The sequence below is a fragment of the Sardina pilchardus genome, chromosome 8, assembly GCF_963854185.1.
Source record: "Sardina pilchardus chromosome 8, fSarPil1.1, whole genome shotgun sequence".
Lineage (NCBI taxonomy): Eukaryota > Metazoa > Chordata > Actinopteri > Clupeiformes > Clupeidae > Sardina > Sardina pilchardus.
Window position 1 is genome coordinate 16,199,699 of NC_085001.1, and position 22,500 is coordinate 16,222,198.

Genomic DNA, 22,500 nt, shown 5'->3' on the forward strand with positions numbered 1-22,500 from the left:
TTTTTCCCCCTCCTCTATTGAGAATGAAAAGTGGTTTTTCGCTCCTCGCCACGCTACCTGCCGTGTGGTGTGCGGCTCCGCTACACGGCGCCCGGTGGGACTCGAGCGCCGTGGAGAGAGCAGGGGAGACGCATCGAGTCAGAGAGCGCTCAGTCAGGATGAATGGAGAGGATATATATCACATTATTATATTTGCACTCCTTGGAGCTCCCGGGGCTGATCCGAGGGCATGGAGCTGATCAAAGGGCACACAGAAAGAAATGACACCTGGGGGGTCCTGGAGGGAGTTTAGGCATTATGGGCTGACTAATGATTCAACGTTTGCTCTGTTATCACAAATTACCTCGGGGATAAATTATACGAGCTGACTGACCTTCTGGTCGGCCACCTTCTACTTCCCATAAATCTAACGGCGACGACGACGACATTTGGCAATGAAAGTATGAGTGCTTAAATCTGTGGGTAAAGTCATGTTTTAATGTGGAATTAAATTTTTGATAGACTGCTATATAATTCCACAATTAATGTGTGCATTGAGTAGTACTGTGAATTCTTCATGAACTGCTGAGCTGATGAAGTGCCCTGCCAGTTAACGGCACTGGAATATAACTACTGCTATTTCTGTAAAAACTCTGCACCAGAATATCCGGGCACCGATGCTGTTTACGGTTCCGGTTCTGTCCTGATTTGCACTATAATAATGCATTCATGATAATACAACATTTATCATGCGGCAGGACCCTGCCATAGATTTTATGGCAACTATTTCCTCACACATAATATTGAGGCTTTAACACTGGTATTTATGGCTCTGTCGGCTGAATGTTCAAATACCCCCACAAAACGCTTGGCAAGAATTTTAATCATGTGGGTGGGCCCCAGACTTTGGATGTGATTTCTTTCTTTTAAAATCCTTTTTACGTTTCCATTAGTATTCATTCAAATCAATTGCCTCTCCCCTCCAATCGTCTCATAAACAGCAGACTGCCCATCGACTGACATCTTCCATTTCTTCCTCATTTCTCTCGGGGGCTTCCAGAGCGGTGCCAGGCTCTTCACCACCTCCCCGCACCACCCGGCCATCGAGACACCACCACCACCCACCCCCCCCCCCCAACCCTCCCACTCCCTCTCATCCACACACCCTCCACCTTCCACATATCCACACATTCTCACTCCAAAATACCCATCTACCAACCACCAACCACACCGCATGCCCACACCACCACCACCCCACCCCCCACACACACAACCCACTTTCTCAACACATCCATCCACTCCCTTCACCCACTAACCCCCTCCAAAACACCCCCCCCCCACTCCCCCACCCCCTCACTCACCTCCTTGGAGGGCACCCTGGAGCCCTTGCGCCGGCTCCACCAGGTCTCCACCATGGCGATGAGGCAGGAGAGCACCACGCCGGCGGCCAGCACGCAGAAGACGCCGGCGAAGCTGTGGATGTCCAGCGCGCTGCCCCGCTGCTGTCCGCCCATCGCCCCTTGCATGTCGCACGGCCCGTCCCGCGGCCACCACTTGAGCTTCAGAATGTCCATGTCCCCGTTCTGCTGCAGCTCCAGAATCCTAATCACGGCAATGCAGAGAGGAGACACACACACACACACACACACACACACACAGGGAAGATGTCTTCTTTTCAGATATTCAGACCATGGGGGGAAGATAAGGCTTTGTTCATTTATTCATTCATTCGCTCATATATTTATGTGGACTTCAGCTAATACCTGCTTAATTGGAGCTACCACAGTATTAAGGTAATCCTATTAGTGTCGGAGTTACTTAGCTAATGAAGTTATCAAAGCCTTAGCGAGCCACTGATGTTTCCATCATCTCAGGAAAAAAAAAAAAAAGCTGTTAAATCATTTGATAGCTTTGTCTATACTGCCACCGTTACCTTTCAGGCCCATCTGAACAAAGACACTATTTCCAAGAGACTGCATACTGTGCGACTCCTGGAAGAGAACAAATGTTTTCTTTGCAATCAGCCTTTGTATTTCCGCTGCCATGGTGGCTGCTGGAAAATAGCGGTCATCAGGTACAACCCCCCACCACAAGATGTCAACGTCAGGGCTACTGGGCTACTGCATGCTGGCTCACCACTTTGTCAACAAGTCCACTTCACAACACTAGAGGGCACTGTTTACCCAGCTACAGACTTGCAAAGCCTTTGGGTTCACAAAATGACTGCATTTTGTTGTGCTGAACATCGTTTATAACAGCTGTAATGACCCCATCTAAGGCAAATGAATTATGATAGGATTAAGAATCAAAGGTTTATGGGCCCTACTTTCGGTGACTGACTGTGCACGGATTGATTTGGAGGCCTTGCTACCGTGCAGTAAAAGAGTGAAATATAACGAGGAGTGAACAGACCATCAGGGGGGCCAAATGTGAATATTTACTGACTAACTAGCTGGCTCCAAGCCTGAGACACACACAATGTGGCTGGTTGGCCTGGGAGTCTGACTGGAGGAACACGCACAAACAGGAGGAGAGGACAGAGAGAGCAAATATGTTGATGTGCAATAGCCATGTTAACAGAGAGAGAGAGAGAGAGAGAGAGAGAGAGAGAGAGAGAGAGAGAGAGAGAGAGGGAGAGAGAGACTAGGATTTTACTATGCTTGTCACACTACAATGATTTCGAAGGAATTGCACCCTAGGTTGGCTGAAAGCGTCAGAAGTGAAATTTTGTCTAAGTACCTCACACGTTTTTCCTGAATTCCTGGTGAGAGACCCCCCACTGCGCTGATCATTCATAAAACATATTCATACACATTAGATCCCAATGTGGCAGGATGCGATAAGGCATTTCACTGTCAGCTTCATCACGTTGAAAAGCTGCACAGATCTGCCGAGATCGGCTGGCTTTGGTGAGCTATAGCCACGCGGCTGCTGGGCTGATGTCCTTTGATGATAATGTTTGCATTAGCCTATCTTGTCCATCTTTCTTCCAAGAATCATGTATTCATATGTTTCTCTTTGAGCAGCAGTCAGTGGCTGACCATGGGCCAGCATGACAGAAGTGGTGCTGGCATGTCCACGGGGCTGACATTCGTTTTCTCCTGAAAAATACGGTGTTCACTAAATTGGCTCCTTGTAGGGTGACATTCGCAGGACCCCAATAGGAGATCAAGGGAAGAAAACCTGTCAGTCGTTCAATACACCTGCTCATTATCTCCATCAGTGAGACCAGCTCTATGCTGTGGGGGTAATTTCCCCCCAAAAAAGCCATGGGCGTTTGTGCCTCGTTAATGGTTTGTTATTAATGCACTGTTATTGACAGCCATTGGCTCTGACATGCCTCATTATCTATGTCAATAATTAACAACATTGCCGTTATAGCCAGGCCTATCGGACACATGTGACAAACCAAAACCACTATTCATTAATATCCTCCTGCTCATCCAATTAAAATACTTCATACATAGAAATGGAAACATTGCAAAATACACCGTTATCTGTGGAATTCACAAATAGACCTGGGTGAGCTGCAAGTTTCAGGCCCAAAAAACAAATTATGTTCATTGATAGTGTGGCTCTTGTAGTAGCCTACAGGGTTCTTTGGAAACTGTTTTGATAAATGCCTGACCATGAGCAAAACAAGATAATTCCAGCTGGAGATTGGGCGATTTATGAGATTGTACCTTTGTAGAGAAAAATCCATCCTTGCAATAAGTGGTTCAATGCCACGCTTTCACATTTACAATTCCAGTGGATTCCAACACTCTCTTCGTCAATACAGACCTTTAATTCAATTCACATTTGCCAGTGCACCACTACTGAGTGAGAATGAAGCTGTCAAAGATGGCAGATGCCATTGTTACATGTGACTCCCTCTCAGAAACAAATGAAGTTAGCACAGATAACGTGCGACTAAAAGGGCTAATGAATTATAAGTGTGAAACGAGCGAGGGGGAAGCAGGAATCCGTAGGAGAAAAATCAGAGGAAATTCATCCATTATTTTCAGCAAATGGGGGATTCAAAATAACAACGCTTTCTTCTGATGTAGGAGCGGTGGGTGCTCGCGGAAACAGAAAAAGGAAACAATCAGACTGTGACTTAACATTCATAATCGTACATCATTTCCGAAACATAATTAAGTGATGTGACACGCGCACCAAACTCAATTACGGAAACTTTGGAACTATTGACATTCTGAGTAATCTGTAACCAACGCGCCATTTGAATAAGGAAAACTAATAAGATTGTCAGGGAGTATTTTGTTGCTGTGATTGCTCGATTTTCTTCCTGATGTACCTTTCTCATTATGAGGGTTGCCAACTTGTCGTACCCTACTAAAATGAGTCAGAGAAGATGCAAATAAAGTCTGGAAACTTCTCAGGCGCAAGGCTAACACTTGTAGGTCTATTTGTGTGAAGTTGTGAGAAGTGTTTATTCCTTGCTTGGCTGAACACTAAGGAGGTGAATGCCTTTGCCAGCACCAAAGGCTGTTGATGTCTTTGCGATTGTGTATTGCGACGGACTGTGACAGTTTGTGATTTTATTTTCAGCCGCGTTTCTGAATGTCACTTCTCACCTTGGTTCTCCCTGCTATTTCAATCAACTTCAAAATGCAGGGTGTAACATTGCACTAGCATCTAGAGGAAGTCAGTTTCAACTATGACTGTGTTTACATGCACTTCAGTATCCTGGTTATGAATCTTTGTTCAGGATATGGTGCTTACATTAACACAGAGAAACCTGGTTATTAGTATCCCTGCATACAGTACGTGATGGATACTAGTGTCCTGGTTACCAACAATAAAGTTTATTACTATTATTAATCATGCATTTGCATGACAACTAGTGTAAGTTGTAGGCCATAGACTGTATACATGTATACTGTATAATGTAAGCTATACATGGAAGAGTTTTCCAGTTTTTTTCCCAGCTAGCATAACTGAATTTCCCAAAACTGGGGTAAGGGCTTAGTCAGGGTGCTCAAATTGAAACATGATGTTCACATGCACAAACACAACCAGGATACTTCAAAGTCCCGACCATAAATGGAATATTGAAGTGCATGTAAACACAGTCTCTGATGCCAGGTAAGGTTTGCTCATCAGTGTTGCCAGATTTTGCAGAAAGAAGTAAAAATGTGCATTGAAAGTTACTGTATCTGTTAAGGCTACTTCTTTACACTCACTCCTGCTACTCCCTTAGCTTCCTCACCAACAGCGGAGTTCAAGGACACTTAGCATGGCTCTGTGATATCCCATTTTTTCCCCCACCATTGGCTGTTTGTGTGTAATGTACCTTACGAGCGAGTCACTTTGGATACAAATCGTGGGCTAAACGACTAAACGACTAAACGTAATAAGATCCATGCGGGCGAGCGGCAACACATTATGCCCCGCTATGTTCTATCATTCTAAATGATCTCCACACCTGACCCCGGCTACTGGATAGTGTATTGCTGTCAGGGAGACGGGGCTGACGTGACCCGCAAAATTGGCCTGGCAACGCGCCCAAGCCCCGGGAGTGATGGCTCCGCAGCCCTCCGCCGCAGGCCTCGTGTTAAGCCGCCAGCTAATGAGCTCATTTTGAGAGAAGAAGGAAGATGGAGGAAGCCATCATCGGTAGCCATTTTTTTTCCCCCTTTCCCCCACCTCCCATCAAAAGGAGGCCCGCCCGCTGCTCCTGCCTTTTTGGACCTGGAGAGGAAGATACGACGGGGGGAGGGAGGAGGTGGGAGGGGGGGGGGGTCATGGCGGCAAATAACGACAGCGAAGATGAATGCCACCACACAGGCCTGTCTCTCCGCCGCCGCCATTTGCTCCGAGTCCCGGCCCGGGCTCGCGGTTGTAAATCACAGGCAGAGCACAAAAGAGACACTTCCCTGTCAAATTATATACATCTCCCACTCCTCGCGCTCTGTCAGGGCTCCCTCTAAAGTGGAAATCCATTCGGTACAACTGCGGCGGGGGCGATAACTAATCATTTAAAAGGGGGGGACAGACACCGGGGGGGGAAGGTCTTTTCAGCAGCCAGCCGGCCCACAAAATATACCTCCTTGTTAACTTACTGCGGCCATTTTGTAGTTTTTCTTCGGCGAACAGCCTGGGTTCTTATTGATCTCTCGTATTTCGATGGAGCTGATAACACACGGGGCCCTAACGTCAATGGGCCAGGGCCGCGCCTCGTCGACGTCTTTGCTTTACGACTCCACAAATTGGCGCCGGAAGCCGTTCAGGCAGGCCCCGGCAGGCTGGTGAGACTCTCGCCACCTCGAGGGGGGGGAAGATGTTTGCATCGAGAGGCACAGGAGTGACCTTGCCAGTTGTCTCTCTAAAACAGCTGGTCTTCGACAAATTAACACCCTTTGCGCTTAATGAATTAACACCCCGCCGCTCAAGACAAATTGAGCCTGCCGTGCGCCACATGAGTTAACACCCCGGTGTCCTCGGAAAAAGAATCAACACCCCGATTCGCCCTTGAGGAAGACGGCCTGTGAGGTTCCGCGGGCTGAGGCGGCGGGAGTGACAGGCGGCGTCGTAAATAAAGAGACAAGCGCGAGGAGGAAGGTGACGGAACGAGCGGCCGCGTGTTCCTCGCACAGCGTGACCTCTTCACTTGAACCGCCGGAGAGGGAGCCGGCGTCGGACACCGCATGGGGCTTTCAGAGAAGCATGACGTTCAAGGCTGAACCTGCGACATCTATAGAGTCCTTCTTGACTCGCACACCACTCAATATGTCTTTGTCATCTTACCCAGACTCCCTTGCCCCTTATTTGATGTCTTGATCTCTTTCTCTCTCTCTTTCTCTCTCTCTCTTTCTCTATCTCTCTCTCACACTCTCTCTCTTTAGCTCTCTCTCTCTTTCTCTATCTCTCTTGCTCTCTCTCTCTCTCTCTCTCTCTCTCTCACTCTTCCCTGCTATTCTCTGTGTTTTCACAGAAGAACTTGTCAAACAGCACTGCACAGCACGACCCGCTTAAAGTGCCACAAACATTTTTTTCTTCTTCTTCTTCTTCAGCTGTTAGATCTCACAAAAGGTTGGATGTGTGAGTGTGTGTGTGTGTGTGTGTGTGTGTGTGTGTGAAATACACAAACACACACATTTCTTTAAAGTTTGTGCACACAAACTGTCTCAACACTGTTGCCGTTTCAGCGCAAGCAAGAGCATTCCTTGTTGTTGACTTAAGGCGCCATGTCTGTGTATGCACTGCATACAGCACAGGGCCCGCATACTAAAACAGCCTCTCGACTCCCGACTCTCTCTCTCTCAGACGAGCCTGAGTCCTGGTCAGGTCACAAATCAAAGGGAGTGACGTGAGGCGAAGCCGTCTGAGGGACCGCGGGCAATTGCATGGGGCTAATCACGAGTGCTTGGCCTGCGGTCAGCGGGAGAGTCCGTCTCGGTTTGATTCCGCGTGACGTGTGGGTGTTCAAGTCCAAACCGATGTGGCTTCTTTGGCTCAGCACGGCTTCACTCATGGCAGAAGATAAGAATGAGAGAGGGAGAGACAGAGACAGAGAGAGAGAGAGAGAGAGAGGACAAGAAAGATGAGAGGGAGGTCATGGGAGAGGAAGAGAGACAGACGGAGGGAAAGCATTTCGGAGAGAACAAAAAGGGAAGAAAAAAAAGCGAAAGAGAAAGAAAGAAAGAGAAAGGAAGAGAGAAGGAGAGAGAGAGAACTCAGTATCTTCGCAAAAGGCTGTGAGGCATACTGGTAGCACATCACATATTTGCTCTCTCTTTGCTCAAGACTGAAATAAATCTGTCAGTCCTGGAAGGCTGTCTGTCCCATGGTTGGCTAACCTGCCAGCCTGTCTGTCTGTCTGTCCGTCCATCCGCCTTCAGGGATCTCTCTCTCTCTCTCTGTCTCTCTCTCTCTCCCTCTCTCCCTCTGTGTGTGTGTGTGTCTGTGTGTGTGTGGTGGCCATGGTAGGCTGCAATGGGAGCTGTTGCCATAGCAACCAAGCAGCAGCAGCAAAAAAAAGAAAAGAAGATCCCATGTTATTAGATGTCTCTGACAGTGGCAGACAAACTACTTGATAAGAGTGGGAAAAAAAAGAATGAAAAAAAAACAGGAAATAAAGACCAGGAGGGGGAAAACAAACGGTGGAGTTTTCTCGGCTGACAAAACGAATTATAACATCAGAGAGTCGCCCCAAACATCACCCTGATTCAGAGAGACAGCTGTATCTCAGTGAAACACTCTCCCTCGCAAAACAAACACACACGCACACATACACACACAGAGACACACAAACACACACACACACACACACACACACAAGCGCAAACACAGAAAAATCTCCCTGAATTACAGTGTAATTTACCTTGGTGGATATGTGGAGGAGGATTTTAAACACCATACCTTCAGCTGACTGCCAAGTTTCCGGCATAAGCTCACACTCACGCGCAAAGCTTAAGCACATTCATTAGCCGGAACATCCACTGTACACAAACACGGCACTGAGCAGAGGCTAGCGTTGAGGTGGCAATCCGGTCCAAAAATGAATTTAGACTTTTCGGTCTGGGACTTGTCACTTTGCCCTGTCCTTTTCAACGTGGCTTGACAGAAATGTCAGATGAAATTTCGCTCACTCAGTCACTTTAATCACCACACCACAAAGTCCATTACTTGACACCGTGCCACACACGAGTCCAATATTGTGTGATCCCTGATATGACATAATCCCATGATATTTAACGCTGGTCTCTCGTGAGTGTGTTTAAATGCCAGCCCAATTGAGATTGTCTACCCGAGGGAAATATGCTACATAGATTAGCCTCTGGTCAGACTGACATTTTCTTTAAAAAAAAACAACAACAATAGAAAAACCAACGCGTCCACAGATTCATTTTTTTTTTCTTTTCTCTCTCTCTCTCACTGTGACAATGAAGACAAAAGACATCCACTGGATTAGATGTTACTTAGTGCCTATGCAAACTGTTATTGAGATTGAGGCAGACGACGTTTGGACAGTGGAGCCATTCAGCGCTTGATGGATCTGCAGCGAGAGACTCCCGTCGAGCTCGTATGCTAATGCCGCGTCACTCTCCATCATTCCAGACGTTGTTTACAGTATCAATCCTCCGTGGCGGTGGCCACGAAGCTTCATTCAAACCCACTAAATCCCACAACAGACTCTGACCCTGCAACCAGTGCCAATTAATTGCACTGAGTGCTCAGGCAAAAAAGAATACTAACGCACAACTCCTCCAGGGCCTGATTTGCAGGATGCCGCTGCCCACGTAAATCTGGATGGAGAAGCGTTTGTCATTGGCGTGATGAGACACTGGTCGTCTATGAATAGCACACGCCACACGCCGCCAGCAGACTCCTTGTGGCTGTTTGTTTGGATGCAAAGTACGCTAAGTACACATCCAAGAAAACCTGAGTGTCTAATTCTTCCACCTCTCAAGTGCGCTGCATACTACAGCACTGTGCACATGCCGAGGGGCATGGAGTCAAGGGCGTGGAGAACAACATCCGAGTCAGATAACCACCCCCCCCCCCCCCCCCCTCGCTGTTTGGAACTTTCAAAGCACATGGGAACTTTGTAGCTAGGGCTTTCAAAAGCGCTATGAGTGCTGTGTTGTTCTACATGGAATATATTTAGTATCGTCATAATCATCGGTCCACGACACCCGACGTAGGCGTACTGTATGTGTCATATCACACCGCACTTCCCCTCCCTAATAAGGGGTGACGCAATTCTCATGGCTAGGCATCACTTTGGCATCGCCACTCGCCTCTCGTCTGAGGACCAGAGAAACACCATGAGTCAGTGAGTGAGGAGGGAACTCTAGCAGTGAGTCGCGCTTCTCCATCCCTCTTGACAACCTACAGCTGGAGCTAAAGACATTAGGAGAACCACGTGGAAGCTGACAGTGCTTGACGCGCCTCCTCCAAACTGACATGACAGCCTCCCCTACCCGCCACCTGACAGCTGCAATGTCTGAATGAAGAAGACCCCACGAGGACGAGTGCTTTAAATCAAAGCTCTACATGCTAACATTCATGAAATGCGACTGAACGTGAGTTTTCATGATGAGTACTTGAGCACCGCTTGCAAGTAATTCGCAATGCAGGTTTGTGCTGATGGCACAGACTGTTGATGTTTACTAATGCTTTAGTTAAGGGAGGTTCAATTTAAAGCATTACTGAGGGGATATATCTCTCTATTTATCTCTCTGTCTCTCTTCGACACTCTCAATTTTCATCACTGCCGTCTGCCAGCTACTTGTTCACCATATTAATAGAGGAAAATTAATATGGGGTCAACACTTCTAAACTTCCATCACACAGCTTCATTAATATGATAAGCAACTGGATGAGCAACTCGATTCAAGATTTCAAGGATCCAAACTGCCGCAGCAAACTAATTTACTTTCCGGAGTCCTTCACAGATAGGGAGTATGGGCCTCTGCGTTTCTCATGTTAAATAACAGATTTATACAAATTTGTCCTGTACAATCCCCTCTCATTTCTCCATCCTTACTTTTTAAAGAAATTGGCGAGTGTGTATTATATGTCAATAGTTATATGCGTGTGTGTGTGTGTGTTTGTGTGTAAGGACGGACTCCGTAAAGTGTCAAACAGGATCAATTATTTTTCATCTTTTCTAATCCGGAGGGCCCAGCGAGTGGTAAACAACCTCAGCAGATACGAGTCAGACGTGTGAGGAAAACCTCAACTCAACCTCTCCAATGACTCACTGCACATCTCCGCTCCTCCACTGTTCTACTGCTGGGACCCTGAGCAGAATAACAATCACCTGAGGTCTCTGCATACAGTATCACACAACACTAACATTATTACCTCAGGTCTCTGCTTACAGTATCACATTATTACCTCAGGTCTCTGCATACAGTATCACACAACACTAACATTATTACCTCAGATCTCTGCTTACAGTATCACACAACACTAACATTATTTCCTCAGGTCTCTGCATAGAGTATCACACAACACTAACATTATTACCTCAGGTCTCTGCATACAGCATCACACAACACTAACATTATTACCTCAGATCTTTGAATACAGCATCACACAACACTAACATTATTACCTCAGATCTTTGAATACAGCATCACACAACACTAACATTATTACCTCAGATCTCTGAATACAGCATCACACAACACTAACATTATTACCTCAGATCTCTGAATACAGTATGACATTATTACCTCAGATCTCTGCATTCAGTATCACACAACACTAACATTATTACCTCAGATCTCTGAATACGGAGATACAACTCGAACTGCAGATGTGTTGCAACTGCCTCAAATCTCACATCATTTTCCAGCATCATGTTTCTCTCAAATCTTTGATATGAATTTGTTTCAAAATCATAATCTTTAAAATCTACACACACTGTATGCTGTCAGACTGCTGCTATTATCTCACGACTGTGTTCACTATCTGACCAGTAAATCTGAGTACATGATCTCAATTCTCTCTCTCTCTGATTTCTGTTTCACTGCAGTTTTTGATTGAGACTCTTAAACTGGCTTTTTGTATCGGCACGGTATAAACAGCAAGTCATCAGTTTTTCCTTAAGTGGATCTTGACAACATTTCTTTTCAAAACACCAGCAGGATATTTCATCAAAAGCAACAGCGATTCAGACCACTCTGACAGCATGAAACACATTACACCAGAGGTTGAGAAACGTTCCCCCGTTTTTTTTTTGTTCTTTTTTTGAAGCCACACAAAGTTAGTTTCTCGCTGTGATGTGATCGGAAACCCACACAGCCACACCAAGCAAAGGCGCAGCTGCTATCTAACCAATGTGATGGAAAGGCAATTTCTCTCCCTTTTGTGCTCTGTTGACTTCCCTCATCCAAAAAGTGAACAAAGAGAGAAGAATATGTGTTTTCATCACAATTTCTTCACAGGCTAATTTACTCTGCATTGTTTCGCAAGCGATGGGAACGCTCTGCCGTAAACTGTTTTATGAAAATAAGATGGCTCCCGGAGAGGCCGACAATGTCCTGGAAATAATGACGAGGAAGTAAATCTCACTGTCAATTAATAGATTGTTTACTTTAATGAGCGCAATGTTTCACCAGCGGTGCACATCGAAACAGACGTAAACATACTGATACTGATGGAGCTAATACACACACGTACACACACACATAAACGCAAACACACACACACACACACACACACACACACACACACACACATACACATGCATGCACGCACGCACGCACACACAAACACACGCACACACACACACACGCGCATGCACGCACCCGCACACACACACACACACACACACACACACACACACACACACACACACAAACACGAGCACATACACACACACACACATTTTTCATAAACTCGGCATGACTCGTAAAAACATTAAGGAGCCTCTGTGGCAGCACTTGGCAATTAATCGGCTATGCAAATGAGCGCAGAGTGAGGATCCTTTTGGAGAGAGCACGCCATGCTCCAGTCCTAATGTCATTCTCAGTGCTTTTCCATCAGAAACATAGCAAACATAAGATATGCTTATGCATAATCATGGCCAACGGTAATAGGATTTACATAATATGATTATAAATAGCCTGCATAAGCATACAGAACTTGAGTATAATGTAAACATTCATATCCCGGTTACTTCAATACCCTTACATATCTAATGTACTGTATGCAGTGTCTCATGCCGTTATATATTTCTTATGCTGTAATACTGTATGATCGAAGAGTGCATGTTATCATGCCATCCTACATAAGATTATTAGAGGGCCACTCCAGACCACATGGCATGGTATATAGAATGGCTGTGAACTCATTTGCAAGGTCCACATACTTCTCTTATTTGAAAAGAGATGTAGCAAGAGGCAAAGTAAGATAGAACACCTGGTGAAAGGAGAACAATGGAGTCAAGTTAGATAACATTCCAAATCTAGATCACTGCACCAGAGACGGTTGAAAAGGGTATTTAAGTATCTTTGACTGCACCTTCCTCCTTCATGTCTAACAGACAAGAGTTAGTAGCAAACCCTGTCTAACGCCAGTATCTCAAATCCCTAGCCACCCTGCCCAAACCCAACAAACATACACACACATACGTACACACACACACACACACACACACACACACACACACACACACACACAAACACACGCGCAATGCATCATCTCATTGTATGCAGTTACTGGGTTCTCTGGAGGACGATGAGAAAGCCCTAATCCATGGCCTGAACACCATCTGTACTGTATGTCTCACAGTACCAAATGGACTATGTCAAATCTACCAGCAAGGTAAAACAGCTTATAGCCATCAACATATCAAGAGGCAGACTAATATCATCTAGACCCACTCAGAACAACTTTGTATTGGAGAAAGTTTGGAGTGCCCTGTGCTGTTAGCAGACTTTAGCTGGGCGAGGGTTAGCCATCGTTCCCCCTCCCCTCATACCTTTGAGAGAAAATGTCCCTGTAAGGACTGCCGTGTTGCATGGCGATGCCGTATCCCCGGTCTGGCGTGCTGCTTCCCACCGTGTAGAAAGAGCAGTCCTCGTCGTTGATGGCCACGTACTCCAGCACAGCTGCATCCCACACAAATGCAAAGCGCCCGTACTTCACCTGTGGACGAAAAAAGAAGAGAGAGACAGAGGAGAGAGAGAGTGAGAGAGAGAGAGAGAGAGAAAGAGAGAGAGAGAGAGAAAGAGAGAAACAACTGAATTTGAGAAGGGGCTCTCAGTGGAAGGGAACAAACAAATGAGTAAGCTGTTCAAAAGCAAATCAAGTGCCATAGAATTACCATCAGCAGTAAAGAGAAAAACAAACAGGAGAGATGGATGGTGCCCAGGTGCTGGGTGCACCTTGGCTAGAGACGGCACAAATGAGAGGTAAAAAAACAACAACAACAAAAAAAAAAACCCAAGCGCTGACGCCAGGTGAAAAACAACGCCATGTCCATTTTTCGCCATACAACTGGGCCACAGCATCCTCTCAACACCTCTCTGAGTTCAGTCGTGGCCCTCGCACTCCCTTCCCCCCCGAGCGCTATCTACAGTACCACAAACGCTGTCAACCTGCACACGGAAATGTTATTCTCCATTTTCACACAGACTCCCACTGCAACACCAGGCTCTGGAAAAAAAAACAAAACAACAACAACAACAAAAAAAAAACATTTGGCTTCTCTATCTGATATCAGGCAGTAGCTGGTCCTAAGTCTAAAGCCACCTGTATAAAAGCGTAGAAAAGCACTCTCCCAATGACTCACACACTGCAGTAAATGGTGTGAGGGGCAATCAGTGGTAGTGGCGATTGGCCTTTTGTAGTTGACGAAAAAAGAGAGGAAAAAAAAAAAAAAAAAAGAAAACCCTCTGAGTTTGAGACATCGCCAAAAATCTGTCTTTATAATAGACACCCACAGGCTCTCCTTTTTATGTTGCCAGCTCAAAACTCTTCTACACTCAGTTTGGCTGTCCAAATTGTCCAGTCCCTTTAGCTTGTTGTGATGGATCTCTGCACACCGACAGCAAGTGTGTGTTTGTGTGTGTGTGTGTGTGTGTGTGTGTGTGTGTGTGAGAGAAAGAGAGATGCGGTGGTGAGCCGGGGCCATGGCAGTCCTGTCATAGCTGAGTGTGTGGAGTGAGAAGATGGGGGGATTAGGGGAGCAGATCACAGCTTCTGTACAGCACAGAGAGAGGGCCGCCGGAGCTTCTTCCTCCAGGAGACAGCCAGCTCCATAGCAACCGGCTAGCACATCAGCCCAGCCAGGTAATGCTAGACACAAGCAGAGTTAAAATGCCTTTTGAGAATGAGAAGGGGGGGAAAAAAAGATTGCGAATGGTGGCTGCCAGGTTTGTGGAATCACACCACATTTTCACCCAAATCAAAATATATTTAATACTGTTTGCTGTGGAACAGGCATATGCTCAAATAGAGTACCTTGCCCAGTGGTTTGTGTACTTGCTCTAGGCTATGTACATGGACAGGCTCTGCGGATGGACTAACATCAAAAACATCTCTCCCCCCGAATCATACACAGAGCTGAGTTGAGCGCACTCATGAAATCACTTTCAGTTAGCATTAAGAGATGAAATATGCAACAAACGCCAGGTTAGATGTCAGGTTGTTTTCTCTTCCAGATGACTTGTGTAGGTTGAATTTTGCATATTCATACATTCAACACACGGAAAGGATGCATTCATGGGCCAAATTTTGTATTTTAAATTGCAAAGAAGAAATGTCCATGACCTTGTAGCACTGACACACGTGGATATAAAAAGCCTGATGTGACTTTTGGAATGTGCTGTCTTGCTCTAACAACAGTGCATTTTGGAAGGGGTACAAGTCAAACAAAATCTGTCTGAAAATACTGCGGGAGACGTTTTCATCGATTCCATTTTGACGAAAGGTTCGGATCAAAACAAAACAACCACAACAACAAAGAGCCCAAACATGAAGGCTGTTAAGAGAAGTTTTGGAGATTACAGTTGTTTGTGAGGATGAATGTGTACTCTGGGAGGAGAATAGGTTTCTATAAACACAGCCTTCAAACTGACGAACAAAGAGTTGAGGAGAGGAGAGGAGAAGGAGAGTTTTGGGACGTCCTCGAGTCGGAAGCACCCATTAAAGAGAATTCAGTGAGGCGTATCATTTTTTTCCGGGGGAAGGGTTGTGCGTGTGTGTGTGTGGGGGGAGGACGCTACTACCTGCAGCCATGGCAATAACAGGGGCTGTGATTCTAATCACTCTGGGGTAATTATTTAGAGCCATTTTCCTTCAAACGGGGAACACTTGCTCCACTGAATGCTAATTGTCCCATTGTTGTTTCCGAGGAGATGATCCTGGCAGACCTCGTGAGATTCTTAATAACCACATTAAAGCTGTTTTCTCCCTTTCTCTCTGCACATCCAGCCACACTCTGAACATGTAAAAGGAAAGGCCAATTACAGAAGGGGTGCTTATTAACACTGACCAAAGGAGAGACTCCACATCTCATCACGAACATGACATAATGGCCGTGGGAGTTGGAAAGTAATTAAAGCACACGGGGCGAGACACGTGCAAAAATAAATGAAGTGCGGACTGATATTGCTCCAGGAAGATCCATACTTCAAATCTATGGCAGGAACATGGCCTTAACGTGGGCGATACACAAAGTGATGGTGTGCAGATCACACAATGAGTTAGGATCGGTTGTAGTCTCAGCATCCACCGTGCCACTGTGAGGAGGAGGGTGGGAATGTCAAACAAGGACATACAAGCTGGACCGACATGAAAATGCCTCGACCGAAAACGTCCATCAGTCTCACGGAATCAAAAAAAAAAAGCCATCACTCAAGGCGGCTCTCTGAAATAAGCAGTCCTAATGATGGCCATCTAAACCAGACAGCCAGATCAAATTTGAAAAGGTCATCAATAAAGGATTACGCCGTATGTCTTTTCTTTTTTTTTGTCAAGACTCGAGCCACAGAATTAGCTGTGGAAGGAGAGAGAGAGAGAGAGAGAGAGAGAGAGAGAGAGAGAAGGAGAGAGAGAGGGAGAAGCAGAGAGAGAGAGAGAGAGAGAGAGAGAAGGAGAGAGAGAGGGAGAAGCAGAGAGAGAGTTTTTCATTTGATGAAAGGGGACTGCCCCGCTGGGAGAGAGCGTCCGCCGCACAGACTGCTGCCATCGCTAAGGCCCAATCAGCTCCCATTGAGACAACGCTCAAGGGCCAGGGCCACGATGCTGCAAGGACTTCACATCCAGACGACAGACAGAGAGAGAGAGAGAAAAAGAGAGAGAGAAAAAAAAAAGAAAGAGAGAGCATGTCAAAATGAAGATAGCTGATCAATGCTGAAGGCAATTTGATGGTAAACAAACTTGTAATAGGCGAATCGTTTAGCTATACAGCGTAGATAGATAGCAAGTCACTACTGCGAAAACCAGCCATGCAACTTCAAAGTACGGTGGCCTGACAAATCTTGTGAGAATCGTGAAACATTACCTTATCAGTAGATATAGCATAGCTCTTTGGAGATTTCTGCCTGTTGCTAATCCTTCACCTCTACAACAAAAGCATTCTCATTGTGTACAGGGGGGATAAGTCACAAGAAGTTCGCTATTCACAACAGCAACTATTTACAGCCACAAAATACCTAAACCTGCACAATGAACATTTAATGTGTTTGAAGGTCAAGATCTATTTAACTTAGGATGGGCCTGGTGGGCACTATTTCGCCTATAATCGACAACTGCTATATACCTTTTCTCAACACATGCTCAAACCACTCCAAAAATCAGTGTCCATGGCATCATGTAATAACAAGAGCCACCTGTTCTATCTGGGGACCTTCGTTGACATTAAAGCGGGAGACTCGCCGAGCCCGTCCTCAAGGTGTGCCCCTCCCCTGGTGCATCCAGACGTCTCTGTGAAGCGCACTGAGCTTACAGGTGGCGTGTGACAACTCTCTCTCTCCTGCGCTTGTTCTCCCAGTCTTAATTGGCCTTGAGCTGTCATTAATTCCTCACATCTTCAGGAGGAATGAATATATATATATATACACACACACACACACACACACACACACACATACACACACACACACACACACACACACACAATTAATAGCCTATCACTGGCCATATGTAAATTGGAAGGTCCTGTTTTTCAAAGGCGTGTATCTGATAACAGAATGCAGAATAATATAAAACAGATGTTATAGAAACAGTCCAGGACAGCTCATTGAGCTAGAACTAAAATGCCTTTGCTAATAGGATTTGGCATATATCTGTTCTTTTCCCTTCTCTCTCTCTCTCTCTCTCTCTCTCTCTCTCTTGTTCTCTTTCAGAGGTTGGTGTTCTGTTAAGTTGTTTTTTAAATGATTCCAAACTACAAGCCAAACTGTGTTCTCAAAAGGAAAAAACAACAACAATACATACGGTTTTCATCCCTGGCTTCCATTCTTTATCCCTTACTGTCAAGCTACTAAACCGGCAGCCTTGCACCCAGTCTGGCTTCAAAGCTCTGTTGTACCAATGAGGGAGGCACAGACATAGTGCGTCTCTCAGTGTGCGACTAATCAAGCTCTTTTTAGACCTTGATTGCCTGCTGCCCAGGGAAGATCCTCAGCAAGTGTTGAGGAGATGCAAAAGTTAATCTACCCATGGAGTAAACAAGGAACAACAACTAAAGAAAAACAAGTTTCATCTGTTCTTCAAAAAAAAAAGAAAAAAAAAACGATACAAAGATGAAAGTGAAAAATCAAAAAAGTCACGTTGAAGTTTCCTGACGTCACTGAAGACTCAGCAGAACTGCGAGGTGAATTTAAAGTAAAGTGCTTGAGAAAACAGCTTTTGCGAATATTAACGTTTCTGGTAGATGCAAGCTCTGAAACCAAGATGTTGGTCAATAATTCACTCTTGTGCTGTTCCAATTCATTTGAGTAATTTTGGTTGGCAGACTATACAGAAACTAGCCCCCGCAATTCACAAGTCTTTTCTATTTAACAATGTTTAATCAACAACGCAATTGAAGAGAGTTACTGACAACAATCTGCAATATATTTGGTGCCTACAAACAGCAGAGAGACATACTGGATTTGCTCTGCACTATCGATCCGAAAAACAGATGGCTTAGTTTCTGACATTTAAACAGCGTGTTGGATTTTTTTTTCTTCTCGTCTCTCTGGAAAAGCTCCTTCGTGAGGAGAACAGCTCTTCCATCCTTCCATTAATTTACGGTACCTTCTGTCTTGCATTTGGGTTGCGCTTCAAAACTACCTGCAGAGACCTACATTACCTGTACTGTTGCTGCCTAACGTCTATACGCCGCACTTGTATGAATTGTTCTCTTTGATGTTGACTCTCTGATCCGGAATCTAGATGTCAACAACACGCTGAAGTGACAGACCCATTACTCACACAATTGAATTAAAGTCAGCTCCACCCACCCTGCCTTGTTCACGACCACATGCCTATGAAATGATCCCAATTACCTCGAATGGCTCTTGATGCGTGAACAAAAAGAAAAAAATGAAATAAATAAATAAAATACATTTATTTCCTTAAATCCCGCTCATTATCGAACTGCAGCTGCCACCAGCTTTCTTTGATCTTTTCCTTAACACACAAGGGTGCAGGGTAATCTGAGTTAAGAGCAAGTAAAAGAGCAGCTCAACCAGGGGATCAGGCTGCTTAACGTCTCGTACACAAACTGAGGGAGATAATCATTTGACTGGAAGACGACTCTGAATCAGTGAGAACGATTGATTTAGCACAATACATAGAGAGAGATAGAAGGCTATACTTAATATAATATTTTATATACATAAATCTAAATAATATACTGATACATAAATATATATGATAAAATAATATATAATATATGAATAGATATACATATATTATACATATATAGCCTATACATTATACATGGTTTACATAAATAAGATACGTAAATAGCCTATACCATGACTGTAAAAACAAGCTGAATGCATGTGTTGCTTCATCCAAGCCACTAGATCTGGAGTGTAGAGTAGTGGCCTCAAAAGAAGAAGAAAGAGATAGAGAAAGAGAGAGAGAGAGAGAAAGCGAGAAAGGCAGACAGAGAAAGAGAGAAAGAATCTCCTCTGATCTGTCGCCATGTTGATATATCTGAGGCTGATTTGGGCTTTTTTGAATCAGACGGACGGTGCAGGTTCCCCTCCCCTCCACCTAACTCCAGCCACCCACCCACCCAAGGCTGTCCCGCTGCCTGTGAATATGTGCTCTTTGTGGCCAACGCAGGCAGGATCAGAGGGGGGCTCTCCAGCCAGGGGAACAGCTGGGGATGTGCAGAACCAAGAACGAGAGAGAGAGAGAGAGAGAGAGAGAGAGAGAGAGAGAGAGAGAGAGAGAGAGAGAGAGAGAGAAGGAGAAAGAGGGAGAGAGAGACACTGAGAAAGAGAGCAAGCAACAGAGGCACTCAGAGTATGGTGTTCTGACCAGACATACACACACACACACACACACAACACACACACACACACACACACACACACACACACACACACACACACACACACACACACAAGCCTAAAATCTACTTCTCCCCTCTTTCGTGCTCATTCTAGGTTGTTCAGGTTCAGGCTCAAGGCTCTGTAAAGAAAATGAAGCATTTCTTATTGCTATTGGTGCTGTATTTAAATAAATAACACTCCTGTGTGCATTTCAAAAACACTCACGTCTGAAATACAGATGACCACTTTCTATCTAGAATCACTATCTGGCATGTAAACCTGAGTTTCAACAGTACTTTTTACAGTAAAATGACTATGTATAAATGATTTAAGTATGAATTAATTGTACAAAGAGCCGTGTTCAGACCAAGGATTCACACTTTCCAGATACACACCTCGCGGTCTCTGTGATGGGGAGTGTATGCTCATCCTCGAAAACCAGATGGCTGCACAGAAATAGCAACATTTCTACATCTGCTTGTCAGCTATCTGCACTTAACCATGTGGATTTCTTACCACTCTGCAATGCTTCTTGCAGCTATCCAATATGTTGGACATTAAACACTTAACACTGGACACTAAACCAAACCAGGGAATTTGCCTCAGAACTTTAAAACTACAACAAAAGCTTCAAGCTTCATACTTCACTGGTGCGGTCCAAGCTCTCCACAAAGTCTACTTTAAATGCCTTTTTTTTTTTTTACTAATCTTGGGAGTAAGCAGCATTACATAAGTCATAATTCATGATTTCACGACTTAAAACAGGAGGGCTAAGGGCTCGGGGGGTGTCATCTAAGGATTCTGGGCTGAGGGCCTGATGGACAGCAGGGTGAATGGCCCGGCGTGATCTGTGGTGGGCGGGCGGCGGTGTGTTGGCTGAGAGCCAGGGGGGAGGGGAGGGCATGGAGCCGAGGCTAGGGGCACTTACGTTCCCTGACCTGATCACATCAGTGGCATCAGCAGCATCAGCCGTGGCGGCGGCGGTGGTGGTGGTGGTGGTGGCAGGGGAGGAGGTGGTACGGGCTCCCTGAGAGATAAGTGCCCGGCCCCTGGAGAGACCGCTTGAAAGCCCCCCCCCCCCATCCCCTCACCCCCCCTCTCAACTCACCTTCTCCCCCACTTCCCCCACCTCCGCCGCCCACCGAGGGCCTGTGTGATGTATTATTTTCTCTGTTTCTCCAAAAGTCCATTAGGGCTTGGCAGGCAGCCATTTTGTCTCCCACCGACAGAGATAAAGATGCACGGAGGGTGTGAGGGCAACTCGGAATGAGAATGAGGCTATCGCTATGACTTTATGGAGAGCCCGGGCTGATTCTCCCTCCTCGCAAATGCAACACCAACAAAATTTACATCAACTTTTTTTTGGTCTTTTCTTTTTTTGAGAGAGCCCAAGTCTCCCCCCCTCTCTTACTCTCTCTCTCTCTCTCTCTCTCTCTCTCTCTCTCTCTCTCTCACACACACACACACACACAATTTACAATTCCGTAATTGAGCTCATGGAACAAACTAAGAAAGGAGGTACAATTCATTTTCTTGTCTTGGCCTCCCTCTCATTCTCTCTCTCTCTCTCTCTCTCTATTGCTCTTTCCCTCTGTCTCTCTCTCTCTCTCCCTCTCTCCCTGTGCAGGAATACAGATGTGATCCTTAATGATTCAATTTGGGGCCCGGGCTTGCTGACAGAGTGGGGAGGACGAAGAGAGCAAGATTAAACTCATGCTCATTGGGTTGTTTGTCTTTGTTGTTCTGAATTGATGCCTCTCCTCCCAAATGTCCACTGTCTGCCACAAAGTGACTGGTGTCTGTTCGCAACAACGATCCTCGAACCCCCCCCCCCCCCCCCTCACACACACCACTCCGCCTTTCTGTCTCTCCCCTCCAACCCTCTCCCAGCGTGATGCATCCTTTCATTTTGCGATCTTTTTTCCATATCTGATTCGCCATGTCTATATTTGGGCTCCCCACAAATCTCTAGGTGCGCTACCATAACAACACGGTGGCGCTGACAGAGCTATCTCTCAGGAGCACGACGCCATCGGAACAGCTCTGATTGAGACGTCGCGTTGTTATGTTCTGCTTCTGCGGCACAGATAGGTCAATCAACACTGGCTGCTTCAGTGGAAAGTGGTAAATAGGATTTAAATATCACTGCATATGGATGAAAAGGACTCCAGATATTGCGGACACAATTTAAATTTCAAAGCAGAGAACATAGCGAGGAGGGATCGCCGCTTATTCCTTGAGCAAAGGATCTCAGGAATCAAAAATGACTCATCGCATTTGGAAGAAAAACAACCTAATTTGGCTTAAATGTCAAGTGGAAGGTGCGCACACACATATTAAACATGAAAGAACGCTAACAGGCTTTGATTATATCTCAAATTTAATAAACTCATTTCATCCAGCTAATTTAGCCGCACAGCCATATCGTCTTCTTCACAGAGCGCAGCCATCTCAGACAGATCCATCTGAAGTTGTTGGATTGTTTGACCTGCCTGTTGAAGTCAAGGGCCTTGTGGTGGTGGGGGGGGGGGGGGGGGTGGAGGTCTTCCTTTACCCCAAG

The 22,500-nt window shown here is 45.6% G+C and overlaps 1 protein-coding gene across 1 annotated transcript in view; it reads right to left on the bottom strand.

The window, feature by feature from the left end:
- grid2 (glutamate receptor, ionotropic, delta 2) overlaps positions 1 to 22,500 on the bottom strand; it is a gene marked incomplete in the record, with an annotated part of 320,406 nt that overhangs the window by 9,622 nt on the left and 288,284 nt on the right. Inside the window, 2 exon segments of the mRNA XM_062542969.1 lie at positions 1,341 to 1,581; positions 13,421 to 13,587. Coding sequence (XP_062398953.1) covers positions 1,341 to 1,581; positions 13,421 to 13,587 — 408 coding nt within the window.